Raw genomic sequence first — 25,549 nt, forward strand, 5'->3', positions numbered from 1 at the left:
AGAGCCCTGAAGCTTAAACTCCATTTCCTTCAGGTAAATCTACCTTTTCTTCCTCATTACCAAAATCTGTTTGGTCCTGAGTTCTGATTGTGAGAGTTCCAACAGGGAGGAATACCTGTAATTATAACTGGGATGAGTGTTATGAAGTAAAAGAAGAGAGATGTTATAGGAGGGCAAACTGTCCAGGACCTAATTTAGATGGAAGGGCAGCAATGCCTTTGAATAAGTGATATTTAACTGAGATACACAGGATGAGGAATTAATTATACAACAAACAGGGGGAGTGTTTCAGACAGAGGGGACAGCATGTGTGGCCTGGGAATAGTGATGTCAGAAGGTCAGTGTGGCTGAATTGTGTCCCTGCCATCAAATCCTCAGCACCACCACAATGAGTGGCACATAGCTGGTACTCAAGATTATTAGCTTAGCAGTTCTTAGCCCTGGCAGCACATTACAGTTGCTACAGGACTTTAAAAATACCAACACCCTAGCCGAGACCAAGTCAGAATTGTTTGGAAATGTGGCCCAACATCCATAGTTTTTAAAGGTGCTCAGAGAATTCTAATGTGCAGTCAGGGTTAAGAGCCACTGTGTCAGATACAACCACAGGAGTAAAGAATGAAAGAATGACAGAAAATATTTGCTTGGCATAGGATTTTCTCTAAGGAGGTTTTCTTCTGTTTAAAGAAAAGAAGGGTTTTGGCCATCTTGATTATACATTCCTTTTCAGTCTTAGAAAATGCAGAAGAGTCTTTCAAAAACATTGTTAAAATAAATAAGCTACAAGGATATATTGTACAACATGGGAATGTAGCCAATATTTGATAAATAAAATTTGTAATATAAATGGAGTATAACCTTTAAAATTTGTGAATCACTGTGTTGTACATCTGTAACTTATATATCTACTATACCTCAATTTTTTTAAACAGAAAAAAAAAACACTTTGTAATAGAACGCTTATCAGAAGAGACTCAGAGTGATCTAGCAACCACCCCAGTGTAACCAGTTGTCTCAGCAGAAAGAGATGTGTTGGAATGGAGAGGTGTTTAAAAAACACACCATTATCTACAAAGGAAAGGGCATTTCTTGGTTTTGAGCTCTGTTTCCCAGAAGGCATTCCAGTTTTTGGTAGTACTAACGAATGACCATCAGAGGGAGACATGCTCCCAGAAAGCTTGGCTTCCCCCAGTCTCTAGTCTACACCAGGCTAACAAGTATCAGGTGTTTTTAACAACACCGAGAGCTCTCAAGGCATAACCATGGAGTGAGCATGTCTAAACCATGGATTAGAGATAGGTAGCATATATTTATCTATGCCAGAGTTAGGTTCATTTCAGTTCTCCAACAGTTTAAGCATTTAAACCACCAAAAAAAAAAATGAATCATGTATGTGTGTCAGGTATTGTATTTGCAAAACTAAGGAAAATTTTCCTTCAGCAGACAGTACAATTGGAAATGAAGTATCAAGCAAATCTTTCGGAAAGACATCTCTTGTCTTTTGTTAATTGCAAAGAAAACATCATAGGTCTCCTTGAATTTCTGGAGTTAAAATAACAGCTAGGGGCTTCCCTGGTGGCGCACTGGTTGGGAGTCCGCCTGCCGATGCAGGAGACGCAGGTTCGTGCCCCGGTCCAGGAGGATCCCACGTGCCACGGAGCGGCTGGGCCCGTGAGCCATGGCCACTGAGCCTGCGCGTCCGGAGCCTGTGCTCTGCAACGGGAGAGGCCACAACAGTGAGAGGCCCGCGTACCGCAAAAAAAATAATAATAATAACAGCTAGACCCCTCGGGAATAAGGAACGAGCTTGGCTACTTGCTGAAAACCCAATTTGTTATTTTTCTTTGCATTTACCCACACATGGCAGAACCACACAGGATTTCACACATGCGTTAGATGAAATAATGTATGTGATGGGAATGTATATAGTGCCTAGCTCTAGTGAACCTTCCCTTCCACAAGTAACTGATCGTTAGCAAGGGAAAAGCTTTTGCAAAGGTTTAAGCAAATGCATTGCTTTGCAAAGCCTTTAAATGTGACTGGTGAGAGGTGGGTTCAGTCAGGGAGGGAGAACATCTGTGTGACAGGATAGTGGATTTATTGCAGGCATTCCGTCTCACACAACTGGGGGAGGAGTCCAGGAAGTGAAGGTTTGGAAGGAGATGCTGGAGGCTTATATAAAAAGTTACAAACTAGTCTGCCTGAGGGGGACCGCTGAAGTGGGACCACAAAGGGGATCTTTAGGACCTGCTGCCTCTGTGCAGCCAGCTACTGCTGTGTGAGTCCCCCACCAAGCATCTGGTGGTGGGCCTGTGCTGTGTTGCTCAGCGGGGCTAGAAGGCAAGAAGGACTGGACATGAAGTGGAGGGGGACAAGGACATGCCAGAAACTGCCAGGAACTTGCCTTTCCATGTCACTGTATCTGATTGTGAAAAGACTGTCAGAAGATAACGGCCTCTGCCTTGCTCTGTCTCCCAATTCTCCTGGAAAGTTCTCCTTGTGCTAATTTTAAACTGGAATCATACCGGAGAGGGGGCACTGGGAAACATAGTTCCCACATTAACCAAGTTGACCAACAAAACAAAACAAAACAAGAAAGTAGCACACATGTAGGCTCTTAACAACTAATTTTGCAGATGAGAAAACTAAGGGCCACATAGGTAAATTGCCTAAACTGACATTACTATCTCAAAGCAGAAGCAAACTCAGAATTCAAGTCAGAGGGGTAATCTTCCACTCCACTATCATGCCTCTCATCCTTGGTGGTACTTAAGTATTTCAAGAAAACGGTAGAAAAATTTCATGCATCACTTCTGAGTTCCCTTAATAGGCTAAGAGTCTTTGAGTAGCCAGTGTAGCATCACTAGGCATAAATCAGACTATCTTGCCGAGACTATGTCTGGGCATCTGGGTTACAGGGGCTCTTTGATGAGAAGTTATGCTTGTGTCCACCAGATCTCAAAATCATTGAGTAATGAGATATGAGCTATTAGGCATGTGGTGGATCATCTTACTTGGGGTGTAGGATTATGTGAGAACTTGGATTCCAAACCACCTAAGAATTGATTGCCCAGACAGCACTGTTGCGTATCATAGAAAACATCAATAAAGACTCTGCAAAGTGCCTAAGAAATTATGATGTCCATATATTTGATCATTTCCTTTATACTTCAAAACAAGCACCAGAAACTCATCAAGTCAAAGGTTTGTAAATTTTTTCAGAAACGGACAAGGAAGGGTAAAAGGAGATAACATGGGAAAGTCCAGGCTAGCTTTGCCTTTTTCTATTCCTTTCTGGCGCTGGGTTTCTTTCTAACCCTTTAATATTCTCACTCCTTAGAAACCACGCTAGTTCAGGGATTGTTACATCTGGCCAAAGAAAAGCCAAGGAAGGGCTCGTACTGATCCCAGAAGGCTCTGAGATGTCTTCTTGGTCCAGATAACAGGCAGTTTAGAAGATTCCAGCAATCTGTGTTGTTCAAGGGTCCGCTTCAGCCCTACAATGACACTTAGCTCACCCCAGGGGCTCAAACCAAATGGAAATTTTAGGCTGAGGGATCTTAACTCTCATCTTAGTCTCACAACAAACTCCTGGTGATCATTCAAACAGAAGCAAAGCACATCTTTTTAGTCTTGAAATATACTCCAGGAAGGGAATTTTATCAGAACTGGCCTCAATTCCACTCTCTTTCTCTCAAAACACTGATCCTGTGGTTTCATTTTCATCTTCACAAAATTTTTTTTTTTGCGATATGCGGGCCTCTCACTGTTGTGGCCTCTCCCGTTGCAGAGCACAGGCTCCGGACGCGCAGGCTCAGCGGCCATGACCCACGGGCCCAGCCGCTCCGCGGCATGTGGGATCTTCCCGGACCGGGGCACGAAGCCGTGTTCCCTGCATCGGCAGGCGGACTCTCAACCACTGCGCCAGCAGGGAAGCCCAGCACATGTACGTTTTGTAGGGTCGTCTCTAGCTAACCATATGGGCTTTCCTTGTGTAATATTTTAGAAGAGGTTAGACATTCAGTTGATTTAAAGGCACTGACCCTAGTGGTTTTGCACTGCTCTTGCACCAAATGTGGTTTCTCTCCTGGAAATGTGGGAACACAGAGTTGGCTGTACTTCCTAATGGGTTTTCCATCTGTCCACATGAGCACATATTTGATGGGGTCTGTAGAGCAGTTGTTCGGGTAACCTATTTGGTTTTCTGCAAATTAAGATCCCTTAGCTGTTCTTAAAATCACTCTGAGGGGGAACGTAAGATAATTTCTAGTTTACATATTTCACATAAAATTTGCTTCCCGATTGTCCACATGGGGACCTGTGCAAGCCATAAGCTCACCACATACTGGTGGCTTTGGCAAGCACGTCAGCTCATCAAACAAAGCCCGCGCGTGCTTCCCTCCATGGGACGCAAAGGGGCTCGGACCTCTGGGCCTAACTACAATTTAATCATCTCTGTCCTTTTTTTCTCATAATTATTTTTGTGAAATTTTGAAACCCAAGTGTGTTTGCCCCCGGGCAGAGTGCTTATGACAGTTATTTTAGGAGTTTAAACCTCAGCAGAAACGAATACATGTGTCTACACGTGGAGAGAAGTGATGTTGGTGAATGTAGATGTAGCAGGAGAAGATCTGGCTGAGTGGGGACCATGAGGGGTGAATCTATAGATTAAACCATATGCTAATTTGCAAAGCCATGTCGCACCCCTTAGGAGTTACTTGAAGGAATTCAACCGTTGCCTACCTTTATAACTCACGCCCTGCATCATGTCTTCTCCCCTGCTGGATGGCTGTGCTGTTGGGAAGGTCCCGACCCAGTAACAGCACTTGAGGAGTGAAGGCATCACCCCCAGCAGAGACGGGGTCTCACTCTCCATCTTCTCTCGGAGGCTGCAGCAGGGCAGGACGCTCTGACAGGTGGAACTTAGGCTTTTTACTCAACGATGGAAGTGCTTCAATCCACAAGTGATTGAAACTCCCAACGCCATCTAGAGAAAGATAGGCCCAGTAACCCCCAAAGGGGCTAACAGCCCCTTCTTCTCTTGCATAGCTGCTGAGGAATTTTATTTTCTGCTATCTCAGTTCCTTTATTCTTCATGTTATATACTGTGGAATGTACTTCATCACTTGTATTTTTCTTCACTTGTATTATTCTGATATTGATGATAATCTCAATGTCTTGGAAAAAAAACTATTAAATTCAACGTTTCAATTTTTGCCATCTTCAAATGGGGATAAATCGCTCTATTATATTATAGGGATGCTGCAGTCGTGTACGCATATATACAGATCCCTCTTTCCTCTTATCTCCTAATCACTCCCTTAATCTCAAACTTTGCTAGCACAGTTGCTTATCCTTCCCTAAACACTGTACTCACTCTCCCATCAGTGTCTATCCTTTCCTTTTACATGTGTGCCCCCATCTCTGCCTCTACTTGTCTCTACTCTTTCTTCAAAGTCCCTCTTCCCCTCAGGCCTTCCTGACTCACCCCACCCACCAACTTCCTATGACACACAGGTCCACACTACACATTGGACACCTACTCCATGCTGTCTTGGATTACTCGCAATTATGTGTCAAGTTGCAACATATGAAATGGGTAACATTCAACTATTTTTGACCTACAAAACAGCAGTTACATATGGTTCAATCTAATATATGCATCTTCTCACCCCAAATACAAATTCTCTTTGCATTCCTAGGGTCTTCAATAGATTCTTATACAGTGTAGGCATTTGCTATTAAATAGACTTTGACTATTGCCAAACTGGCGAAATAGAGGATAAGCTTCTATTTTAATCTGAAAATGTATCCTAGCCCATTAATACACTCACCACGGGTGATCTGGGATGTTTAAGATTCCCCCTTGCAAAAATGTCCCACTACAGCCTAAAATATAAAACTTTACGGCGCTAGAAGTTATGGCTAGAGACATTGCTTTATAAATATTATAGGGTTTTAACAGATTCTACACTTCAAAAAATGATTCACAGAATTTTCATCAATAAATTCTATGTTCACTAGAATATATTTCATATTTATTATATAGTTACACAACCCAGTTAGAAAAGAACATTATAATATCACACTTTACCTAATTATATTGATTCCTCTGTCCCTCTCCCTTACTGCAATCTTAGTTCTATATATAATTCTATTAATTAATGATGAACTGAAACTGGATAAGAAAAAGTCTAGAGAAAAGGTATACATAGTTTTAAAGCTAAGGTATCTGATATCAAGTGCAGGGCCCCATTGGTTTCCAAAATAAAAATATTCAAAATAGTGTCATGACTATTGAGCTGAATTCAGTATTCTAAGAACAGAATACAACTATAACAGTGGAGAAACAGAGAACTGGGCAGCCTGTTACTTGGAGCACATCCATATTGGTAGGCTCAGAATTATATAAGGAAACAAATCTGTATTTCATCAACTCCTTGCTCTGGTGATGGATTAGTGAAGTCCAGATTTCTTTTTCAATGATTCCTTTTCTTAGAGCCACAGCTGATGAGTCATGCCCTCAGATCTTAACCCAAAATGCATTTTTAGTGTTTTATATTAAGCCTTTCATTCATGCAATATCAGAACATATAAAAGGTTTCATGAAGCCAGGTAAATATCTATCTTAGGGGAAAAAAAAACCCCAACGAGCTTTGTACTAATTGGTTCAGATTTGCCATTTGTCACATATAAGTCACTAAAAACAAACTATATAACTTCGTTTTGCATTTCCCTTTAATCTTGAGATGAGCAGAGTTCTGAAGTGGTCTTGATGAATATGGTCCATCTTAATGTGAAAAAAATGGGAAGGAGTCACATTTCTTCCATTGGTGGTAGGAAGCCTACTTTCAACCCCCAAGCTCTCTCATGGTCAAGACAGCCTTTGAGAACATTTTAAAAAGTTAGACTTTCTCTTCAAAGACCTTCTTCCTTTATGGTCCCCAAACCACAGTCAACTTCAGCTGTCTTAATCTTGCTTTTTCTTGGCAGAAAACTAGAATAGTCTTTCTGTTACGAAGTAAACAGAGAGGTTAGAAATATATATGAGAGGAAATAATTTCCATAACAACAATAATAGTTAAAAAGCCAAAGTTTAATATAAAAAAGGCAACTAAAAGGTTGTGTCTGTTAAGCACTGGTTGTTTTAAATGGCTTTATCGTGTAGAAGCTTTGTTTCCGAGGTAGCTATACATCTGTTAGTGCTGAGAGTGCTTTCTACAGGTATGGAGGGGTATGCGTGTCCAGAGCACCTTTCCAGGCACTGGGATCTCTCCAGGTAACACTTGAACTCTGCCTCTCTTGTCTTTTTCCCCTCTCTTAAAGACATGTGACTTTCAATTGCTAACTTCACCCAAAACCTTTAGTGCACATCCCACACAAAGTTTTAAAAAGTATTATAGTTATTTTAAAATATTTTAAGAAGTTACGGTTGCTGCAAACCTTCAGTAAGTGAACAGTTGGCTTTCAGTGTTTATAAAATCTCTAAGACAGGGCCATGGAGAGTGGGCTTTGGCCCTGGTGAGATAAATGTGTGGCAGCTCACCAGGCAGAGCAGCTAAATTTTTTTTTTCTCTGAGATATTTGTCTTGATAGAGAGGCCCCATGGCAGAGTGGTTAAAGGAACAAATAAACTTTATTTGTTAAGTAACAAATAAAGACTGCTTGGGTACGGATACTAACTCCATCATTTACGAGCTGTGTGACCTTGGGCAAGTTACTTAACCTTTCTGTGTTTTCAGTTCCCTTGGCTACAAACCAAGGATAATAATAATACTTGGGTTGCTGTGAAGATTAAATGAGTTATATGTGGAAAGCAACTATAACAGTGCCTAGCTCAGGATACGCTCTCTATAAAGGTTGGCTAAAATAAGTTGGAATTCAATATAATTGGACACCAGGCCCCCTTCCGACATGCTGGCCCTGCTCAGAGCATGAGGGAGGTTTGCCTCCTTTAGCATTGCTGCTCACCCATGCTGACTATTGTGTTGTCTGTTGTTCTAGGACAGTGGCTCTCAAACTCAAACATGCATCAGACTCAACTGGAGGGCTTGCTAAATACTGATTGCTGGCCCCCAACCCCAGAGCTTCTGATCCAGTAAGTTGGGGGCCTGAGAATTTGAATTTCTAGTAAGTTCCCGAGGGATGCTGACCCTTCCGGTCTAGGGACTCCACTCTGAGAACCACTGTTTTAGGATAATAGTTCCAATCCTGGCTGTACTTTAGACCACGTGGGGAGCTTTAAAAAATTCTGCTGCCACGCCCCTCAGATCAGTTAAATCAGAATCTTTGAGGGTGCAGCCCAGCCATCATTAGTGTTTCGAGCTCTCCAGGAGACAATATGCAGCCAGGGTTGAGAACCACAGCTCTGTGCCGTCACTATGCTGCCGAAATGGATGAATTTAAGTGACGGAGTGATTTTACAGATAAAGAAGCTGAAGCTTGGTGCAGTGTTTCCCATTGGAGTTCTTGCTATAAATGCTGATTTACTGAATCCATCTTTTGGGGTGAGGCCCAGAAATTTGCATTTCAGTAAGTACCCCAAGAGTCCCTTATACACATTTAGTTTTTTGATCTGCCTGAAGACACACAGCCAGGAATTGGTGGAGTTCTCACCTCCTGTCTCTGATGTAAGCAGCCAGAAATGCTGTTATTATGTAGGAGAGACAGCTCTGCATTTAATCTGTTTTTTAAATTTTTCTCTGAGCTCATTCACTCAAGGAAGGACCTTATATATTTATAAATACTGTACTTATATACTATCTTTATATACACAGCAGACTCTGACAGGAGCTGGACCAATAATAAATCCCATTCAAATGCTACTTAGAGGCTACCTTTATTTTGGTCACCCACACTTGGATTTGAACCTTGAAAGGAAGAGTTAGTTAAGGGCACGGCTCTGGAATCAGATTGCCTGCTTCCTCCTGCCATTGATACATTGATACATTGATACAGCCTGGAGCAAGTCACCTAACTCTCTGTGCCCCAATTTCCTCAGCTGATTTACAGGATCACGGTAAGGATAAATGCATTAATCCACAGAAAAGTGCTTCGAACAGTGCCTGGCAATGAGTGTCTATTAATGCTTTCTATTATGATATTTATTGTTATTGCTATCTGCACAGCAGACCCAAATGCTTGAAAAAGTAGTTTATAAACTTAAAAGTTCTTTTATACAGAGTTCACCACAGAAAGTCGATGAAACTAAAATATACAAACTAGAAAGAGGATTTTAAAAAAAATGTATGGAGTGTGGAAGAAAATTACTGAAGAATTTTGTATGCTTCTTGGAAGTTTTCTATATATAAATTCAGGAAAGTATTTCTCCTCGCCCAACTGGGTGCCACGGTAAAAAATACTATTTCTATGATGGTTGTCCAACCGGACCAGCGTATATGGAGGAGCTTCTGTGAAAGACAATTCTGGCTTAACTTTAAAAGTAGAATGACTGGTTACTTAAAGGGGAAAAACGGGCAGATTTATCAGAATTATAATATATCCATTACATAATTTTACTCACAGACCTGGCTTTGTTGACTGTGGTGTTTTTTACTTTTGCCTTGTTCTGGAACTTCAATCTGCTAAACAGATTAGTGAAATGTCAGTCAGCACAGCCGGAGAAGCGAGCACACAAATAATCTATTTAACCAGCACATTTCTCCTTCCACAATAATCCTCTTAATGGTCCCGAAGGCTGCCAGTCAGCAGGACACCTGCTCATCGTCTGCACAGGCCCCCTTCGTTTGCCAGTATCTCAGCGTTGCGGAAATTGAGTCCCCAAAAGTGAAGTGAAGCTTAATGTTTAACGTTGGTGGCTGCCTGTGGATTTTGTGATTTAACACAGCTTTTAAAAGGACTTCACACGAAATGAACTCCTAAATCCACAAATAAGCCACAGAGCTCCAATCCATACGCTGAACCAAAGCCAGATGGGGCTTTGATTAATCAAAAAGCATCATTAATCAAACCGAAGTTTAAAATACTTGAATATATCTCATGCACATAAGGTAAACTTAATATAACGGTCAGGGGCCCAGCAGAAAACAGATGGCCCACTCCTGGGGCAGCTGAGGGGAGTTTCTAAAAGGAACTGCCTGATGGAGGTGTGGGGAAGATTCAAGTGAATCAGTGACGGGGTGTGGGAGCCCTCAGAGGCTAGCAGTGAGGGGCTAGGGAGGGTGGGAGTAATTCTTACCGCTTCTAGGCCTGAAGGGGCGAGGGCAGCAGCTGGTACTGGAACCAGAGTGGCCGCTGCAGCAGGGAGGAGAGGTCACCTACAGGAGCTGTGGCCCTCAATAGAGGGCCGGGCCAACCCCAGAGACCCAGCTGGGACAGAGCTGGAGAAATAAATACCCCAGTCTCCATTTTCTCCCACTCTCCAACCTCACTGGGTTTCCCCCTGGGTGACACCGGTCGGTCGGAGGCTGGAGGTCAGAGGGCAAGGCCACAGCACACAAAGGTCAGTCTCCTAGCCAGGGTTTAGGGGAAAGTGCTCTTAGACCCTCCTTATAGAAAAAGAAAAGAACAGCTATTAAACAACTATGCGTTATGTGCGTATCTCAACTTATCACTCTGTAATCCTGAGTGTTTCTGTACTAATTGCCTTTCTCCTTCCACAAATAAACTTCTTAACACTGGATTCTCAGTTTCTAGCCACTGTATGGTAAACATAGGCATTGGTAAATGACAGAATGAGGGGCTGAATTAACTAAGTTTTTTATTATTGCTTATTATTCATGAGACTATAGAGTGGGACATTACAAAATAAGTGGGATAAATAACATGACACTGCAAAAGAGCATTATCTTTTAACTTAATTTTGCCATAAAATACATTGCTTTGAAGGATACGTAGGACTTCCTTTAGGTTAATATTCTCAACAGAGATAGTTATATAGTTGAAGCCTATTTCAATAGTTTCAAAAAATCATTATTAGGTCTTGGTAAATGAGAAATTAATGTTCTGATATCTTATGTGCTTCATTATTATTATTTTACGATATTACATTATAGTTTATAAGTAGACTTGTGTGACGAAATACAGAAGTTGGGAGAAACCTCCCAGAATTTTTCTCTCTCCTAGTCTCCTTCCCCTCCCCCTCCCCATGTAGAAATGAAATAAAATAGAACCCACTACAAATGTTAAGCAATTTCTGATATAATCAGTTTCCTTGACTTATTTCAATAGGCTTTATATATTTTATATACTGGGGTAATAAAGTTGGGGGAAAAAGGTAATCCTTTTTTCATAATGCAGTATTCCTGCACTCTCTCTCTCATCAACAGAATTTCTGTTAATAATATAACCCTTCATTCCTGCACAGTAACTTCCCCCTGGCTCTCTAAAACTTTGTCCTCCTGCTGTGCTCAGACCATTCTTGTGATGACTGTAATGTCAGTACATTTTCCGTTTTCTGAACTGGACCAGCTATGCAAAGGCTACCATTCTTGGGACATCAGATAGCACTGCCCTTGGTGTTTCCCCTTCTCATCACATAGCAGAAGCACACTTCAAAGCACCCATCTCTGAATCCAGTGGCCTTTTACATAGTCTGATCTTGCCCCAAATGAAAGAGGAGTGGAGAGAGAAATATTTATGGCAATGGTAGTTGGGGAGGGGATGGGAGGTATGAGGCAAGCTGGAATCAGAATGCTACCTGTTCTTTGCCATTTTTCGGAAAACCAATTTAGAGATTCAGACCCACTGAAGATGGTAGAGCAGAAAGGTCTCTGGTGACATCATGGAGTCACCATCCCAGCCCCAGACTGCCTACTTCTTGGCTTCTTTTAGATGAGAGAGAAACAAACTTTTATTTTCTCCAAGACACTTATTTTGTCTTGTTTTTTGTTACAGGAAGCCAAATCTACTCTTAACTAATAGACTTTATTTTCAAATAAAATAATCCTTTAATTCTGTTCTAGTTACAAGTAGCAAATATTAAAAAAAAAAAATTTAGGTTTTTGTGTAGGAGCATAGCTCTAAGAAGAATGTTACACTTCTTTTTCCCTTTCTGGTTTTCAATTAATACTGTCTGAAGAATTTAACATGTTTTTTGTTGGGTGTTTACATTTTTCTTTAGTGCATTTTTTGACTTCAAATTTTAATGATCCCTTCATAAATGGTTCAAGTCTTACCTTTGAAAGCATTGCTTAAAGCTAACTAAGCTAATTAACTTTGTTAGCACTAAATTTCTTCTTTCACTCCTTCCTTCTTACCAGGATAAAACAGTACTATTTAATCTCCCTAGGGACCATCTGCTTTATTTATGGGGCTTATTTGGTTACAGTTTTCTTAATTTCTCTTTCCTTCCCCCGATTCTTCACAATTATCAGAATCTTAGAATTTATTCTGCCTTGCAAATTATAGAATTTATTCTGCCTTGCAAATTAGAGACCTCTGTTTCTTAGTCCATACAAGCCTTCTATAAGCGATAGGTGTCAGTTCAGACGTTATGTGTTTACCTAGAAAATGAGTGAATGTCACAGTCAAATATTTATATGGCTACTTTAAGCTCCATAAAATGACTTGTTCTCATCAATTGTGCTTTGTGAGGAGGTCTAGAACTTAGTTGAAGTTCAAACAGCTGATCTGTCTGTTCTATTTCCCTTCCAGGGTCTCATTCTACCCAGGGGTTTGTACATGAAATTCCAGACTAAAATGTGGACTATTCCTACAACATCCAATTTTCAAGAGGAAGGGTCTTAACTTTTCTTTCTAAGAACCAAAATAAGGGAAGAAATAAAGACTTCGTGGAAATAAAACTTGAATATTTGGATAAAGCAGTACAAGTTTTATCGACTACCATGCTGATTTTGCTGTCAGCCACTGGGATAACTATAGATTTTAATTTGCGTGTAAATCCAAGGAATGTGGTAGTGTGCTTGTTTTTCTTTAAAACTTTAAATAGACTACTACCTTCTCCTATTATAGAGCAAACTCTTTTGCTATTCACTGTACAAGTATTTCCTGCATCAAATAGCTTACACTTTACTGAACCACGTTTGAGAGTAGTTCTCCCTTTTAATGGGGCTACTTTAATTACTTTTCTCTCTCTGTCTCTCTGTATCTGTCTCTCTCTCTCCCTACATATATACACACACACATATGTATAATGACATGATATATTTATGTTTATACATATTTATCATATATATATGTAAATTGGAGCCTAAGAGGGTCCATCCTGCCTAGGAGGTTAGATTTTATTACTCTTTTAAAAAGAGCATCCTTGAGACTTCCCTCGTGGCGCAGTGGTTAAGAATCCGCTGCCAATGCAGGGGACTCAGGTTCAATCCCTTGTCCAGGAAGATCACACACACCATGTGCCACAACTACTGAGCCTGTGCTCTAGAGCCCACAAGCCACAACTACTGAGCCCGTGCACCGCAACTACTGAAGCCTGTGCGCTCTAGGGCCTGCGTGCCACAACTACTGAGCCAGTGTGCGGCAACTACTGAAGCTCGCGTGTCTACAGCCTGTGCTCTGCAACAAGAAAAGCCACCACAATGAGAAGGCCGCGCACCACAATGAAGAGTAGCCCCCGCTAGCCACAACTGGAGAAAGCCCATGTGCAGCAACGAAGACCCAACACAGCCAAAAAAAGAAAAAAAAAAGACACGTGTTTAATTAAAAAATAAAAAAGCATCCTTGATTCTTTCATTGCTTTGATTTGCTACTTTCTAGTACATTTTGAAGCGTTCGAACACCAAGGGGCAGTGAATTTTATCTTCCCTGGGAAAATATTTTCAGTTCTAGAAGAAAGAGAAGTAAGTATAAAATGCACGTTTTTTCTTAGAAAAAAGCTGCTAACTCAAGTAAAGATCAATGTTAAACTAATGATATTATCCACCCTTTTATAAAACACTAAAATTAAATGAAAACATTAGGGAAATTTTCAAATATTTTCTTCTCCCGTTGCAGAGCACAGGCTCCGGACGCGCAGGCTCAGCGGCCATGGCTCACGGGCCCAGCCGCTCCGCGGCATGTGGGATCTTCCCGGACCGGGCCATGAACCCGTGTCCCCTGCATTGGCAGGGGGACTCTCAACCACTGAGCCACCAGGGAAGCCCCTCTGTTGTATTTTTAAAGACCAGTGTACTATTCTGCAAGAGAATTATGTTTATAAATATCAACCAAGCATTAGTATTTGTAATCATTTTTTTATTTAAAACCAAACTGTACTATCTTATTTGGGACAAGCTTTTTAATGATGGTGACAAGGCAAGTAGAAAGTTTAAAATCTCAGGAACTCTCTTTACAGCACCAACACTTTCAGTGAGTAATTAGGCCTTTATTGAAGAGATGAAGACTAGAAAAACAAAGTAAATTTTACATTGAGGAAAAATTATAGCCTTGAGAGCTTCTTTTACTCAATGGCTTCTCCAAACTGCTAAAGGCATTTTCATTTGGCACAGTGGAAGTTTTAAGAGGCTGTGAGTTCTTTCTAGAGACAAAACTGCAGAGCTTATGTAAGCTCATCGCTGCTGTGTTAAAGACCTCTTAAGATCCTGTCTTTGTGATGCTGCTTTTGTGGTAAATCTGGAGTCTTCCGTTTGGGGGAAGGCAGAAATACAAGGATACAGAGTATAGGATTAGAGAGTTCTCAGCAATCCAAGGACGACTTCTCCTTGGAAAACATGGCTTGCATTCTGAAGACTGAGCTCCCAGAAGGCAGGGAAGCTCACTTCTGGGCAGTTGGGTTCTTCCCTTGAGGACCAGACTTACTGGCCCAGGGAATTCATCAGTGTAGTTTAGTGTCAGCTGATGGTGGAAATCAAGTGAAACATATACACAGATAAGAGCACTTACCATTTCTGGATTCTCTGCAGCTTGCTTTACCATCTTTTCTGAGATCATCTTTTTCAAGCAGCTACTCAGCAAAAAAGCCTAAGAAATAAAGAACTCTCTCAGTTGAAGAGATCCTTATTCTCTTCCTTCCCTCTTCACACAGCGAAGCAGATTTTGTGCTCTGACCTACAACAGTATGCTTTTAAGAATTTAGAGTTCTTCTTTAACTTTCGTTAATTTGCATAAGATATAATTAGCAAATAACCATAAATTTTCTCAATTACATGGATATATTTGCAGTAATTTTTTAAAAGGTAGATTAAAAATGACCAGGATCTCATTATTAATCCTTTTCCCTTTCAAAACTCCCCCCTTACATCCCATTTTTTTCCTATTACTTTGTAAACAGCTCATGTCTTATGAGCAACAGACAATAAAAACTGCTTATAATTGCAATAAATCAACTGATGATGGTCAACCTTATATTTAACTGTATGCATAATGACCGAGAGACCTATTATTAGGCATACATACTAACCTGTTTGAAAGAATATATTAGTACCTTATGGCTTTTACTGAACTAAAGACAAAATTAGTTGTTTCTCTTCATTTTTAAATTTTCCGGTATTTTTAATCATTCACTGTCAAGACTGTCAGTTGCCGCCAACATCACCTGTAGCTTATTGCTGACTCATCACTGTTAGTGCTAAGACACACGTGTCATCCATCTTGCTGCACAAACACCGGGGCTTCCGTTTTCCGGGAACTTCACCCCATGTGCCAAATTTAAGGTTCCCTGTGATTTTCCCATTTGCTCCTTTCCCACAAATCCTTTTCTTCTCCCTCTTTTTTCTGCTCTCAACTCTTGGCTTGTTCTTTTCTTATTCAGCCCGACTGAGGTTTGAGACAACTGAAGCTCAAAGCTTGAGGCTATAGAACTTTAGGATAAATTTGTGCTCAAGGATGGTCACTCAACTCCTATACAAAGTTACAGAAATATGTAGGTTAGGATTCTGCTATAAGCCAGGTAAGGTTTATTAAATATGAAGGGACTGAGCTTCCGTTTAAAGGGATCGGGAACGATTTGGGCCCCAGCCCTCTTTTGTATTTGCAAGGCACACAAGCCACATTTCTGTCTTTTGCAGAAGTAGCCCTTGGGTGCATAGCAAAAAACCCACACTCCAAAGGAAATAAGACCTTACCAGGAATCCTTTAAAAGAATGTTTATTGCACCTCTCTATAGTGGCTTAAACTCATTTGCCTCAAACTAGATTAAAAGACCATAATAAAATTTAACTACTGCACATAACATTCTAGCGGAAGAGCGTGGTTTCACTGCCAAAATCTCTCTGTGTCTCTCCAAGTGACTGCAGATCTCGCCTTGGCAAACCATCCTATCATTTCCCTAAGAATGTTTTCTATTTAAGGTGAACCTGAGTAGACATTTCTTTAACCTAGGATGTTGGTTTAGTACTTTGTGTTTTTCAGAGGACATTGATATCTATTATCTCCTGATCAGCACTGTACCAGTAGGGAGTTGAAAGGGAGCTTTGTGCCTGAGACCAGAATGCTCCATGGAACACAGAAGTGAGTATGATCGCCAGGGACTCAAGTTGAATATAATGTTGATGCAAAGATTACTTTGATATTTTGGTTTCATTTTAGAACTTTTGTAATTTTGACTCCAAATTGAAATAGTTTATCTCGGTAAAAACAACTTTCAATTGGATTTGGCATTTAGAAAATTAGATTTTTTAATGGATTTTTTATTTCAATTATTTCAAATTTACTTCAAATTTAATTACTGCTACCCAACAGCCATTTTTCCTTCTTCCCTCGTAACAGAACACTGATTTTGGAAGTACCCAGCTCTAGGCAGTGATGCTTATTCTAAACTGATCATGAATCCAGTTCCTGTATGCTAACTGCTTGATTCCCAGACTCCCTTGCAGCTAGGAGTGCTCATGTGACCCAGTTCCAGCCAATGAGACAAAATGGAAAGTCTACTGGGGGGCTTCTTGGGTAAGGCTTTTGCTTTCCAGATAAAAGGGATAGCTTTTATCTACTTGGAAAATGCCAAAAGAATTATAGAGATGCCAATCATTTGCCTCCAGTATTCTTATTAAATGAGATGACAAATATCTGTATTGTCTAAGCCATGGCTTGGCAAACAAATCTAGCCACCCCATCTCTATTTATAAATAAAGTTTTATTGACACACCCATTCATTCATGTATTGTCTGTGGCTGCTTTTGTGCTACAATAGAGTTGAGTAGTTGCAACAGAGGCCATATGAACCTCAAAACCTAAAATATTTACCAACTGGTTCTTTGAGAAAAAGTTTAATGACCCATGGTCTAAGTCACTGTTAGTCAAGTCTTCTGTTACTTGGTAACTAAATTCATTTCTAACTGATATGAAAGCTTTGGTGACTAGTAAAATAAAACAAAATAAATGACATTACAGGCTCAAAGGAGCATGTGTAGCGCACTCTAGTACTCTGCTCCAGTTGGGTTAGGGCTTTGTCCACCCCAGAGTGCAAGAGAGCATTTTAGCACAGAAGGTTTTCCTGCTCTGCCCTAAGAACTTACCTGTTTGGTGTAAAGAACAAACCACTGCCAGTGACTCTCCTCACTATACTGAAATCTGAGCTCCAAGTTCTGGTTGAGAGTTTGCTGGGGCCCATCTGTATCCAGCAGAGTCCCCTATAAAGGAAAAGATATTATTTGATATTCAGTAGGAATGTAAGTGGCTATTACGTGCTGGGCAAAATATCAAAACAAGTGAGACTATTCCTATTCTCAAGAAACTATAAATTCAATCTATTTGGGAGCCATTAAAGCAAATCATCATAGTGTGATATAATAAGTATCAATATTATAAGGGAAATGAATACAGGTCTATGGAAGTAAATAGGATGGACACCTAATCCAGACTAGGATGTAAAGGAAGGCTGGCAGAGGCTGTGGGGGGGTGGGGGGAGGGGGCGGTGTTATTTGAGCAGAAGTAGAAATTATCCACGTTTGTTGTATGTTTTTTTGGGGGGAAGGGGGGTGATGGTGACAAGCGGTTCCTGGTAGAAGAAAAAACAAGTGCAAATGCACTGAGGCCTGAGGGAACCTGGCACACTGGAGTGTGGCTGAAGCACAGCCTGTGAGGCATGGGGGGTGGTGAGAAAAGGGGCTTAGAGAAGCAGGGTAGGGCCAGATCTGAAAGCCTGGAGAAAGCCCCTGTGGTTTTTGCTATACAGCATCTATCCCTTTCTCTTCTAGTACTGGAGTTTCAAATTCCCTTGCGAAAACTTTCCGTCTTCGCTGTGGCTCTCTAGGTAGGACTGTCAGGAAATGCTGCCCTCCTGGAGGGTGGCACACGTATTGCATGCTTTATGAATTATATCTCACTAAAACTGTTACAAAGGAAGAGAATGATGGTGTGGTGTTGGTGGAGGGATAGACACAAAGATCAGTGGAACAGAGCAGAGAATCCAGAAATATACCCACACAAATGTGCATAACTGATTTTTGACAAAGGTGCAAAAGCAGTTCAATTGAGAAAAGATAGCCTTTTCAAAAGTGGTGCTGGGGCAATTGGATTTCCATAGGCAAAAAAAGGGAACCATGTTCTAAATTTCACACCCTATGTGCAAATTAACTCAAAATGGGTCATGGACTTAAATGTATAACCTATAACTATACAACTTTTAGGAAAAAAAACCCAACAAAAAAACCCGGGGAAAAATTCTTCAGGATTTAGGGTTTGGCAGAGAATTCTGACTTGACACCAGAAACACAATAAAAAAACAGATGAATTAGACTTCATCAAAATTAAAATCTTTTGCTCTGCAAAAGGCCCTATTAAGAAAATGAAAAACTGCAAAGTGAAAGAAAATATTTGCAAACCGCATATCCAACAAAGGACTAGTATCTAGAATAAATTTAAGTACTCTCAAAACTCAACAGTAAACAAACAGTCCAATTGGAAAATGGGTGAAAGATATGAAGACATTTCACCTAAGAAGATACACAGATGGCAAATAAGCACATGAAAAGATGTTCAACATCATTAGCCATGAGAGAAAAGCAAATCAAATCAAATCATTAAATACCATTAAACACTTATCAGGGTGGATAAAATAAAAAATGGTGAAAACACCCAATTGCTGAGGAGGATTCAGAGAGACTGGATTGCTCATAGATCACCGGTGGGAATGTAAACTGGCACAGCTCCCTTGAAATCAGTTTAGCAGTTTCCTAAAAAATTAAATATGTAACTTCCACATGACCCAGCAATTGTACTCCTGGGCATTTATCCTAGAAAAATGAAGACCTGTGCTCAGACAAAAGCTTATACGTGAATATTTATAGAAGCATTATTCATAATAGCTAAAAACTGGAAACGACCAGATAGTGGTTAAACAAATTTTAGCCATTCACTACCATGGAATACTGCTCAGCAACAAAAAGAAACAAACTACTGAAATACACAACAAGCTGAATGAATTTCCAAAGAATTATGCTAAGTAAAGGAAATCCCAAAAAGCTACATAATGTTTGATTATATTCATGTAATATTATTTTATTTTTTAAGGTAATCAATTCCTTGCTTTTATTTATATTTTTACCTCCTAAACACAGTCCATTCTTATTATTCACAGTAGTCGTGTTCTATAATGATACCATAAGCACTAAATTAGTGGGTACTGAAAAACAGCCTAAGGGGAAATATAGGTTTAGGTTCCTGTGAACCTCTGGTCACAACATTTTCATCAACCGATCAATACATAACCTTGTTTTATGTGTGTTTGTTTTTTCAGTTGAGGTATAATTGATATGCAAAAAACTGCACATATTTAATGGACACAATGTGAAGAGTTTGGACATATGCATATATACATGAAATCATCACCACAATCAAGTAATAAATATATCCATTACCTCCAAAAGTTTTATATAATATTCTTGAAATGATACAATATGAAAATGTCAAATAGATTAGTGGTTGCAAGGGTTTAAGGAGGGATGGGGGTGGGAGAAAGTGGATGCAGCTATAAAAAGCCAACATGAGAGATCCCTGTGATGATGGAAATGTCTTGACTCTTCATTGTGTCAATGTCAATACCCTAGGTGGGGATGTAGTACTATAGTTTTGTAAGATGTAATAATTGGAGAAAAGTGGGTCAAGCATATGCAGGATCTCTGTACCATTTCTTTCAACTGCATGTGAATCTACAATTACATCAAAATTAAAAGTTTACCAAAAAATAATTAACTGTTTAAAGCAAAAATAATTATAACATAGCATGAGGCTTATATGTAGAAATAAAGTATAGCAACAAATACCACAAAGGACAGAAGGGACAAATAGAGGTACACTGTTGTAAGGTTTTTACCCTTTTTGTGAAATAGTGTAATATTTGAAAGTAGACTGTAATAAATTAAAGATATATATTAAAATCTCTAGGGGCTTCCCTGGTGGGACAGTGGTTGGGAGTCTGCCTGCCGATGCAGGGGACATGGGTTCGTGGCCCAGTCCAGGAGGATCCCACGTGCCACGGAGCGGCTAGGCCCAGGAGCCACGGCCACTGAGCCTGCGCGTGCGGAGCCTGTGCTCCGCAGTGGGAGAGGCCACAACGGTGAGAGGCCCGCGTAACGCAAAAAAAAAAAAAAAAAACTCTTAAATCACCATAAATTTAAAAGGTATAGCTAAAAAAAACCAATGGTGCAAATGAGTAGAATCATAAAATAGTCACTCGGTCAAAAGAAGGCAGGAAAAGAAAGAAAAAACTGATAAAACTCAAAGAAATGGACAAATCTACAATTATAGTTGAAGATTTTAACACTCCTCACAATAACTGACAGAACAAGTAGAGAGAAATGTGTAAGGACAGAGGTTATTTGAACACCATCAACTGCTTGACATAATTGACATTTATAGACTCTTCTACCCAATAGTGGCAGCATATATTTACATTCTTTTCAAGTGCACATTGGACATTTCAAGATAGACCAAACTTTGGGCTGCAAAACAAGTTCCCATAGTTTAAAAAGACTGAAATCATATGATATATTTTTTTCTGACCCCCAGAGGGAAAGAGTGGCGCAGAAAGAAGGGTTAGGAGGCTGTGGATTTCATCCAGGCAGGAAATGTTGAGACCAAGCTGTGAGGGCAGAGAGAAAGGGAGAGTTTTGAGGGAAAGCAGGGTCATAGAATAGATAGGTCTCTATATCAGATATAAGGTGGGGGGAGGATAAATTAGGAATTTGGGATTAACAGATACACACTACTATATGTAAAATAAACAACAAGGACCTACTGTATAGCACAGGGAACTATATTCAATATCTTATAATAACCTATAATGGAATAGAATCTGAAAAAGAATATATACATATATATATGTGAAACTGTATCACTTTGCTGTACACCTGAAACATTGTAAATCAACTATACTTCAATAAAATTTTTTTTTAAAGAAACCATGTAAGGTAAGAGAAAAGCCAGAGATTATTTCAAGATTGCTGGTTTGGCAATTAAGGAGTGGCGGTAGAGGTTCCCTTTATCAAGATAGGGAACACAGGAGGAAGAACCTTAGGATGGGCATGAGAGGGAAAAGATGAGTCTGGTTTGGGGAAAGGTTGAGTTTGAGGTGTCTATGAAACACTTGGTGAAGATGTCAAGAATGCAGTAGGAAATACTGGACTTTTAACCAGTCATCTGTAATTGATTTCAGGGAATATGTAGAGGAAAGATGCTAGAAATGGAACCCCAGGAATCACCAGCATTTCAGGAGTAGTCAGAGGGAGAGGCAGCCCACAAAATTAGGGGAGGAAGCAGGGCAAGTTTTGAAAAGGAAGACGTGGTTGACTGTATCAAATGCCACAGACAGGCCTAGTACCAAGCCAGCTAAAAAATCCCTGTGGGTTTCATGGATTTAGCAACTGGGTATCATGGTTGCTCTAGTAGCATCCATCCTCTACTAGTTAACCTCCATTGCCTGTGTAAAGGGGATAATCCCTCTTAGCTCACTGGGTTATTTTTAAGAACTTAATTAAATAGCAGATGTGGCATTGCCCAGCACAGCACCTGGTACAAAGTAGGCACTCAATAAGTCTGATCAGAAGGGTTTCTCTTGGGAGGAGATGGCAAGGTAGGTATGATGCCAGGGATCCTTAAAATTGCTCTGATGGGCAGCGCTCAGTTTCCAAGCATAGAGATCTTGTCGGTACTGAGAACGTACTGAGTGCTCAATAAATGGTACCTGTTATTGCTACTCGTTGTTATTACTTTAAACACCCTTCAAGCAGTAAAGAAGCCTGAAGGTGGAAGGTGGGAAGACGGTTGTCTCTACAGCAAGGGTGGGGAACTTGTACCAGATAATAGACAGGTTTTTACCACTAGGTGATGTTTATTGTGGCTTAGATGCCAGTCCACTCAAGGTACTGATTCGAATGGCAAATCTGCTTCCCCAATACCACTGTTGTCATCCGAGAACACTAGGATTTTAAAATCATGGGTGTAGGCTTTAAATCATGGGTAAGGCAAGCTGCCAAGATACTCACAAGGAAAGTGACCTGCCAGCACTTCACTCTGTTCATCTGGAAAATGACATCCTGGGTCTGGTTATCAGGCAGGGTTATGCAGCAGCTGATCTCATTATTGCCAACAGAAAGAACGGTCCCACAGCCGGGTTCTGGGTAGTCACAGGTACAGGGATCCAGCTGCACGTATCCATAGTGCCACACCTCTTGGGATAGCTCCAAAAACTGCTCCAAAGGGGGGGTGGGGGATGGAGGAAGCAAAAGACTGCTTGAAGCAGATGAAAATCTCATGTCAGAAGCTACTACCATTCTAATGCAACACATGGAATGGAGTCACAGTGAAAGCACCTTTTTCTTCTGGACGATACAAATGAAGACAATGCCCCTTGTGCAACGCTGCGCATGTTCATGGTGTGTCCTGCCTCGTTGACCACTGTCTCCCTGCTCCTGTTACAGTGCTCAGACATAGTGGAAATAAAAATATTCGATGTGTGAATGAAGAAGGAAGAAAAGAGTAGAAGGAAATCGAATGAATAGGTAGTTCTCACTTTACCACATGGTTAAGTCAGAAGGACCACCCAGTGACAAACTGGCTTTCTCCCAATCCTTCCCTGAAGCAAGGTAACTTACACCTCCCTTTCAAGGACTACGTGAGCGGTGAGCGCTCTCTGTTAAAGGGAAACCTGCTGAGACAAATGCGGTGAGGGACAGCTGACTCTTGCTACTAGGTGGCAGAGGATTCCAGGCTACTGTCCCTCCCGGCCACATGTTGGACCAGCTCATTGTGCTGAAGCCCATGCATTCAGCTTAGGAGATGCGTTAAGCTGCCGGGCCTCCCTTTGGGTCAGTGGGCAACGACAGAAATGACAGGTTGTAAGTAGATGCTACCTACCTGTGTGGGTGGGGACCGGGGCTGAGCAATCTTGCCGCAGAGCATTTAGAATAGTTTCATGGCTTTTACTACAAAAGTTCTTTTTTATTATATGGTATAAATCTTTAATTTAATTAATTTAAATTAAAATAAATTTAATTTATTCTTTGGTAACACTTAAAAAATTTGTAATAAACTCTTGGCTGCAATGCTCTAAAAGAGATGAAAGTATTTGTTTAATTAAAAGTTAAGCTTCATTTCTCAAGAAAGTTGTTGATGAATAAGTACTATGCTCAAAATGCTGGCTGGCGTTTGCCATTCAAAGGAGGTGCACTGATATTACTGACTGTGTGAAAACCAGAGGACAGAAATCTTAATGGATTATCCGTTGAAAATTAGTTCTGTTTTTGTTTTTGGCTGTGGCACACAGCTTGCAGGATCTTAGTTCCCCAACCAGGGGTTGAACATGGGCCACGGCAGTGAAAGCATAGAGTCCTACCCACTGGACCGCCAGGGAATTCCTGAAAATTAGTTGTTTTAAGAAGTACTTTAAAGGGACTTCCCTGGCGGTCCAGTGGTTAAGACTCTGTGCTCCCAGTGCAGGGGGCATGGGTTTGATCCCTGGTCTGGGAACTAAGATCTCGCATGTTGCATTGCGTGGCCCCCCAAAAAAAAGCCTTAAAAAGATAATTTAACATGTGTAACTGCTGAAGGTATGGTTATGTATTTTCATTTAGATCAGGGTTTGGCAAACTATTTTTTTTTTTTAAGTTTATTTATTTATTTATTTTTGGCTGCATGGGGTGTTCATTGCTGCACACAGGCTTTCTCTAGTTGTGGCGAGCGGGGGCTGCTCTTCATTGTGGTGCCGGCTTCTCATTGCAGTGGCTTCTCTTATTGTGGAGCACAGGCTCTAGGCGCCCGGGCTTCAGTAGCTGTGGCACATGGGCTCAGTAGTTGTGGCTCACAGGCTCTAGAGCTCAGGCTCAGTAGTTGTGGCACAGGGTTTAGTTGCTCGGCGGCATGCAGGATCTTCTCGGACCAGGGTTTGAACCCATGTCCCCAGAATTGGCAGGTGGATTCTTAACCACTGTGCCACCAGGGAAGCCCTGGTAAACTTTTCTGCAGAGCCACGTAGTAAATATTTTCAATTGTGGGGCATATGATCTCTATCGCAGCTACTAACCTCCTCCACTCTAGCACAAAGGCAGCCTTTGACGATACATGCATGAATGAGCGTGGCTGTGTGCCCGTGCACTTCATTTACACAAACAGTGGCCCATGGGCCATAGTTAGCCTCTCTCTGGTTTAGATCAAATGACTGCTTCTTTAGATTAATTTCACTCATTTTCAATTCCAAGTTTTCTTGTACATGTGCATAAAATTAAGCAATAGTTGTTAATGTGTTCACTCCATTAGCAGAACTTCACAAACACTTAAATAATGCTGGTTTTATAGCAGTATTCTCAGATGCTTCAAGAGAAAATCATTTGTTAACTTGAATAATGGTTCAATATTTTTTCAAATGAAAATAACCCCACACATACCCTGTCCCAAAGCGGTATAGACGAGTCTGACAAACAAGACGTATTTTAACAAAAGAAATGGCCTCTGCTTCATTGTGTTATCTTTTTTTATTCTTTTATTTGGCCAACCACTAAAGCATTGATTTTGAACAAAATGCAAAGAAAATTTAGAGGACTAAATTCATACACTCAAAGTGAGGTTTTTAAAGACCACTATCAAAATATTATGATAAAATCAGGTAAAACATTCAACATAGAAAATAAAATTTAGGGCTTCCCTGGTAGCGCCATGGTTAAGAATCCGCCTGCCAATGCAGGGGACACGGGTTCGAGCCCTGGTCCAGGAAGATCCCACATGCCACGGAGCAACTAAGCCCGTGTGCCGCAACTACTGAGCCTGCGCTCTAGAGCCCACGAGCCACAACTACTGAAGCCCGCAGCAGAGCCCATGCTCCGCAGCAAGAGAAGCCACCGTAATGAGAAGCCTGCACACCGCAAGGAAGAGCAGGCCCCACTCACAACCAGAAGAAAGCCCACGCACAGCAATGAAGACCCAACGCAGCCAAATAAATAAATAAGTAAAACATTTTTAAAGAAAAGAAAATTTGTTTTGTGGCAAAAATACAAATTTTGGTAGAGCAAAGCAGCATGGTTAAAAACGGCATTCTTACTAAATTAAGAAGTTTATAGAGCAGAAGTGTCCTTAGAATTGGTAACTGTATCCGAAGTAGTAGCAATATGCTGTCCATCAAAATAGAAGCTGTAATTATAAAAATTTACAAATACACAGAGAAACTGAACTTCAAAATTTCTCAGACGAAGCT

The 25,549-nt window shown here is 40.7% G+C and overlaps 1 protein-coding gene across 1 annotated transcript in view; it reads right to left on the reverse strand.

Moving 5' to 3' along the window:
* Positions 1-6,918: 6,918 nt before the first annotated feature.
* SNX31 (sorting nexin 31) overlaps positions 6,919-25,549 on the reverse strand; it is a 62,608-nt gene continuing 43,977 nt past the window's right edge. The window contains exons 10-14 of the mRNA XM_060035222.1: positions 22,350-22,553; positions 17,382-17,495; positions 14,812-14,889; positions 9,528-9,584; positions 6,919-7,011 (exon numbers count right to left, since the gene is read on the reverse strand). Of these exons, the coding sequence (XP_059891205.1) occupies positions 6,919-7,011; positions 9,528-9,584; positions 14,812-14,889; positions 17,382-17,495; positions 22,350-22,553 (546 nt within the window). The remainder of the gene's footprint in view (positions 7,012-9,527; positions 9,585-14,811; positions 14,890-17,381; positions 17,496-22,349; positions 22,554-25,549) is intronic.

Source organism: Delphinus delphis, chromosome 17 (assembly GCF_949987515.2).
Source record: "Delphinus delphis chromosome 17, mDelDel1.2, whole genome shotgun sequence".
Lineage (NCBI taxonomy): Eukaryota > Metazoa > Chordata > Mammalia > Artiodactyla > Delphinidae > Delphinus > Delphinus delphis.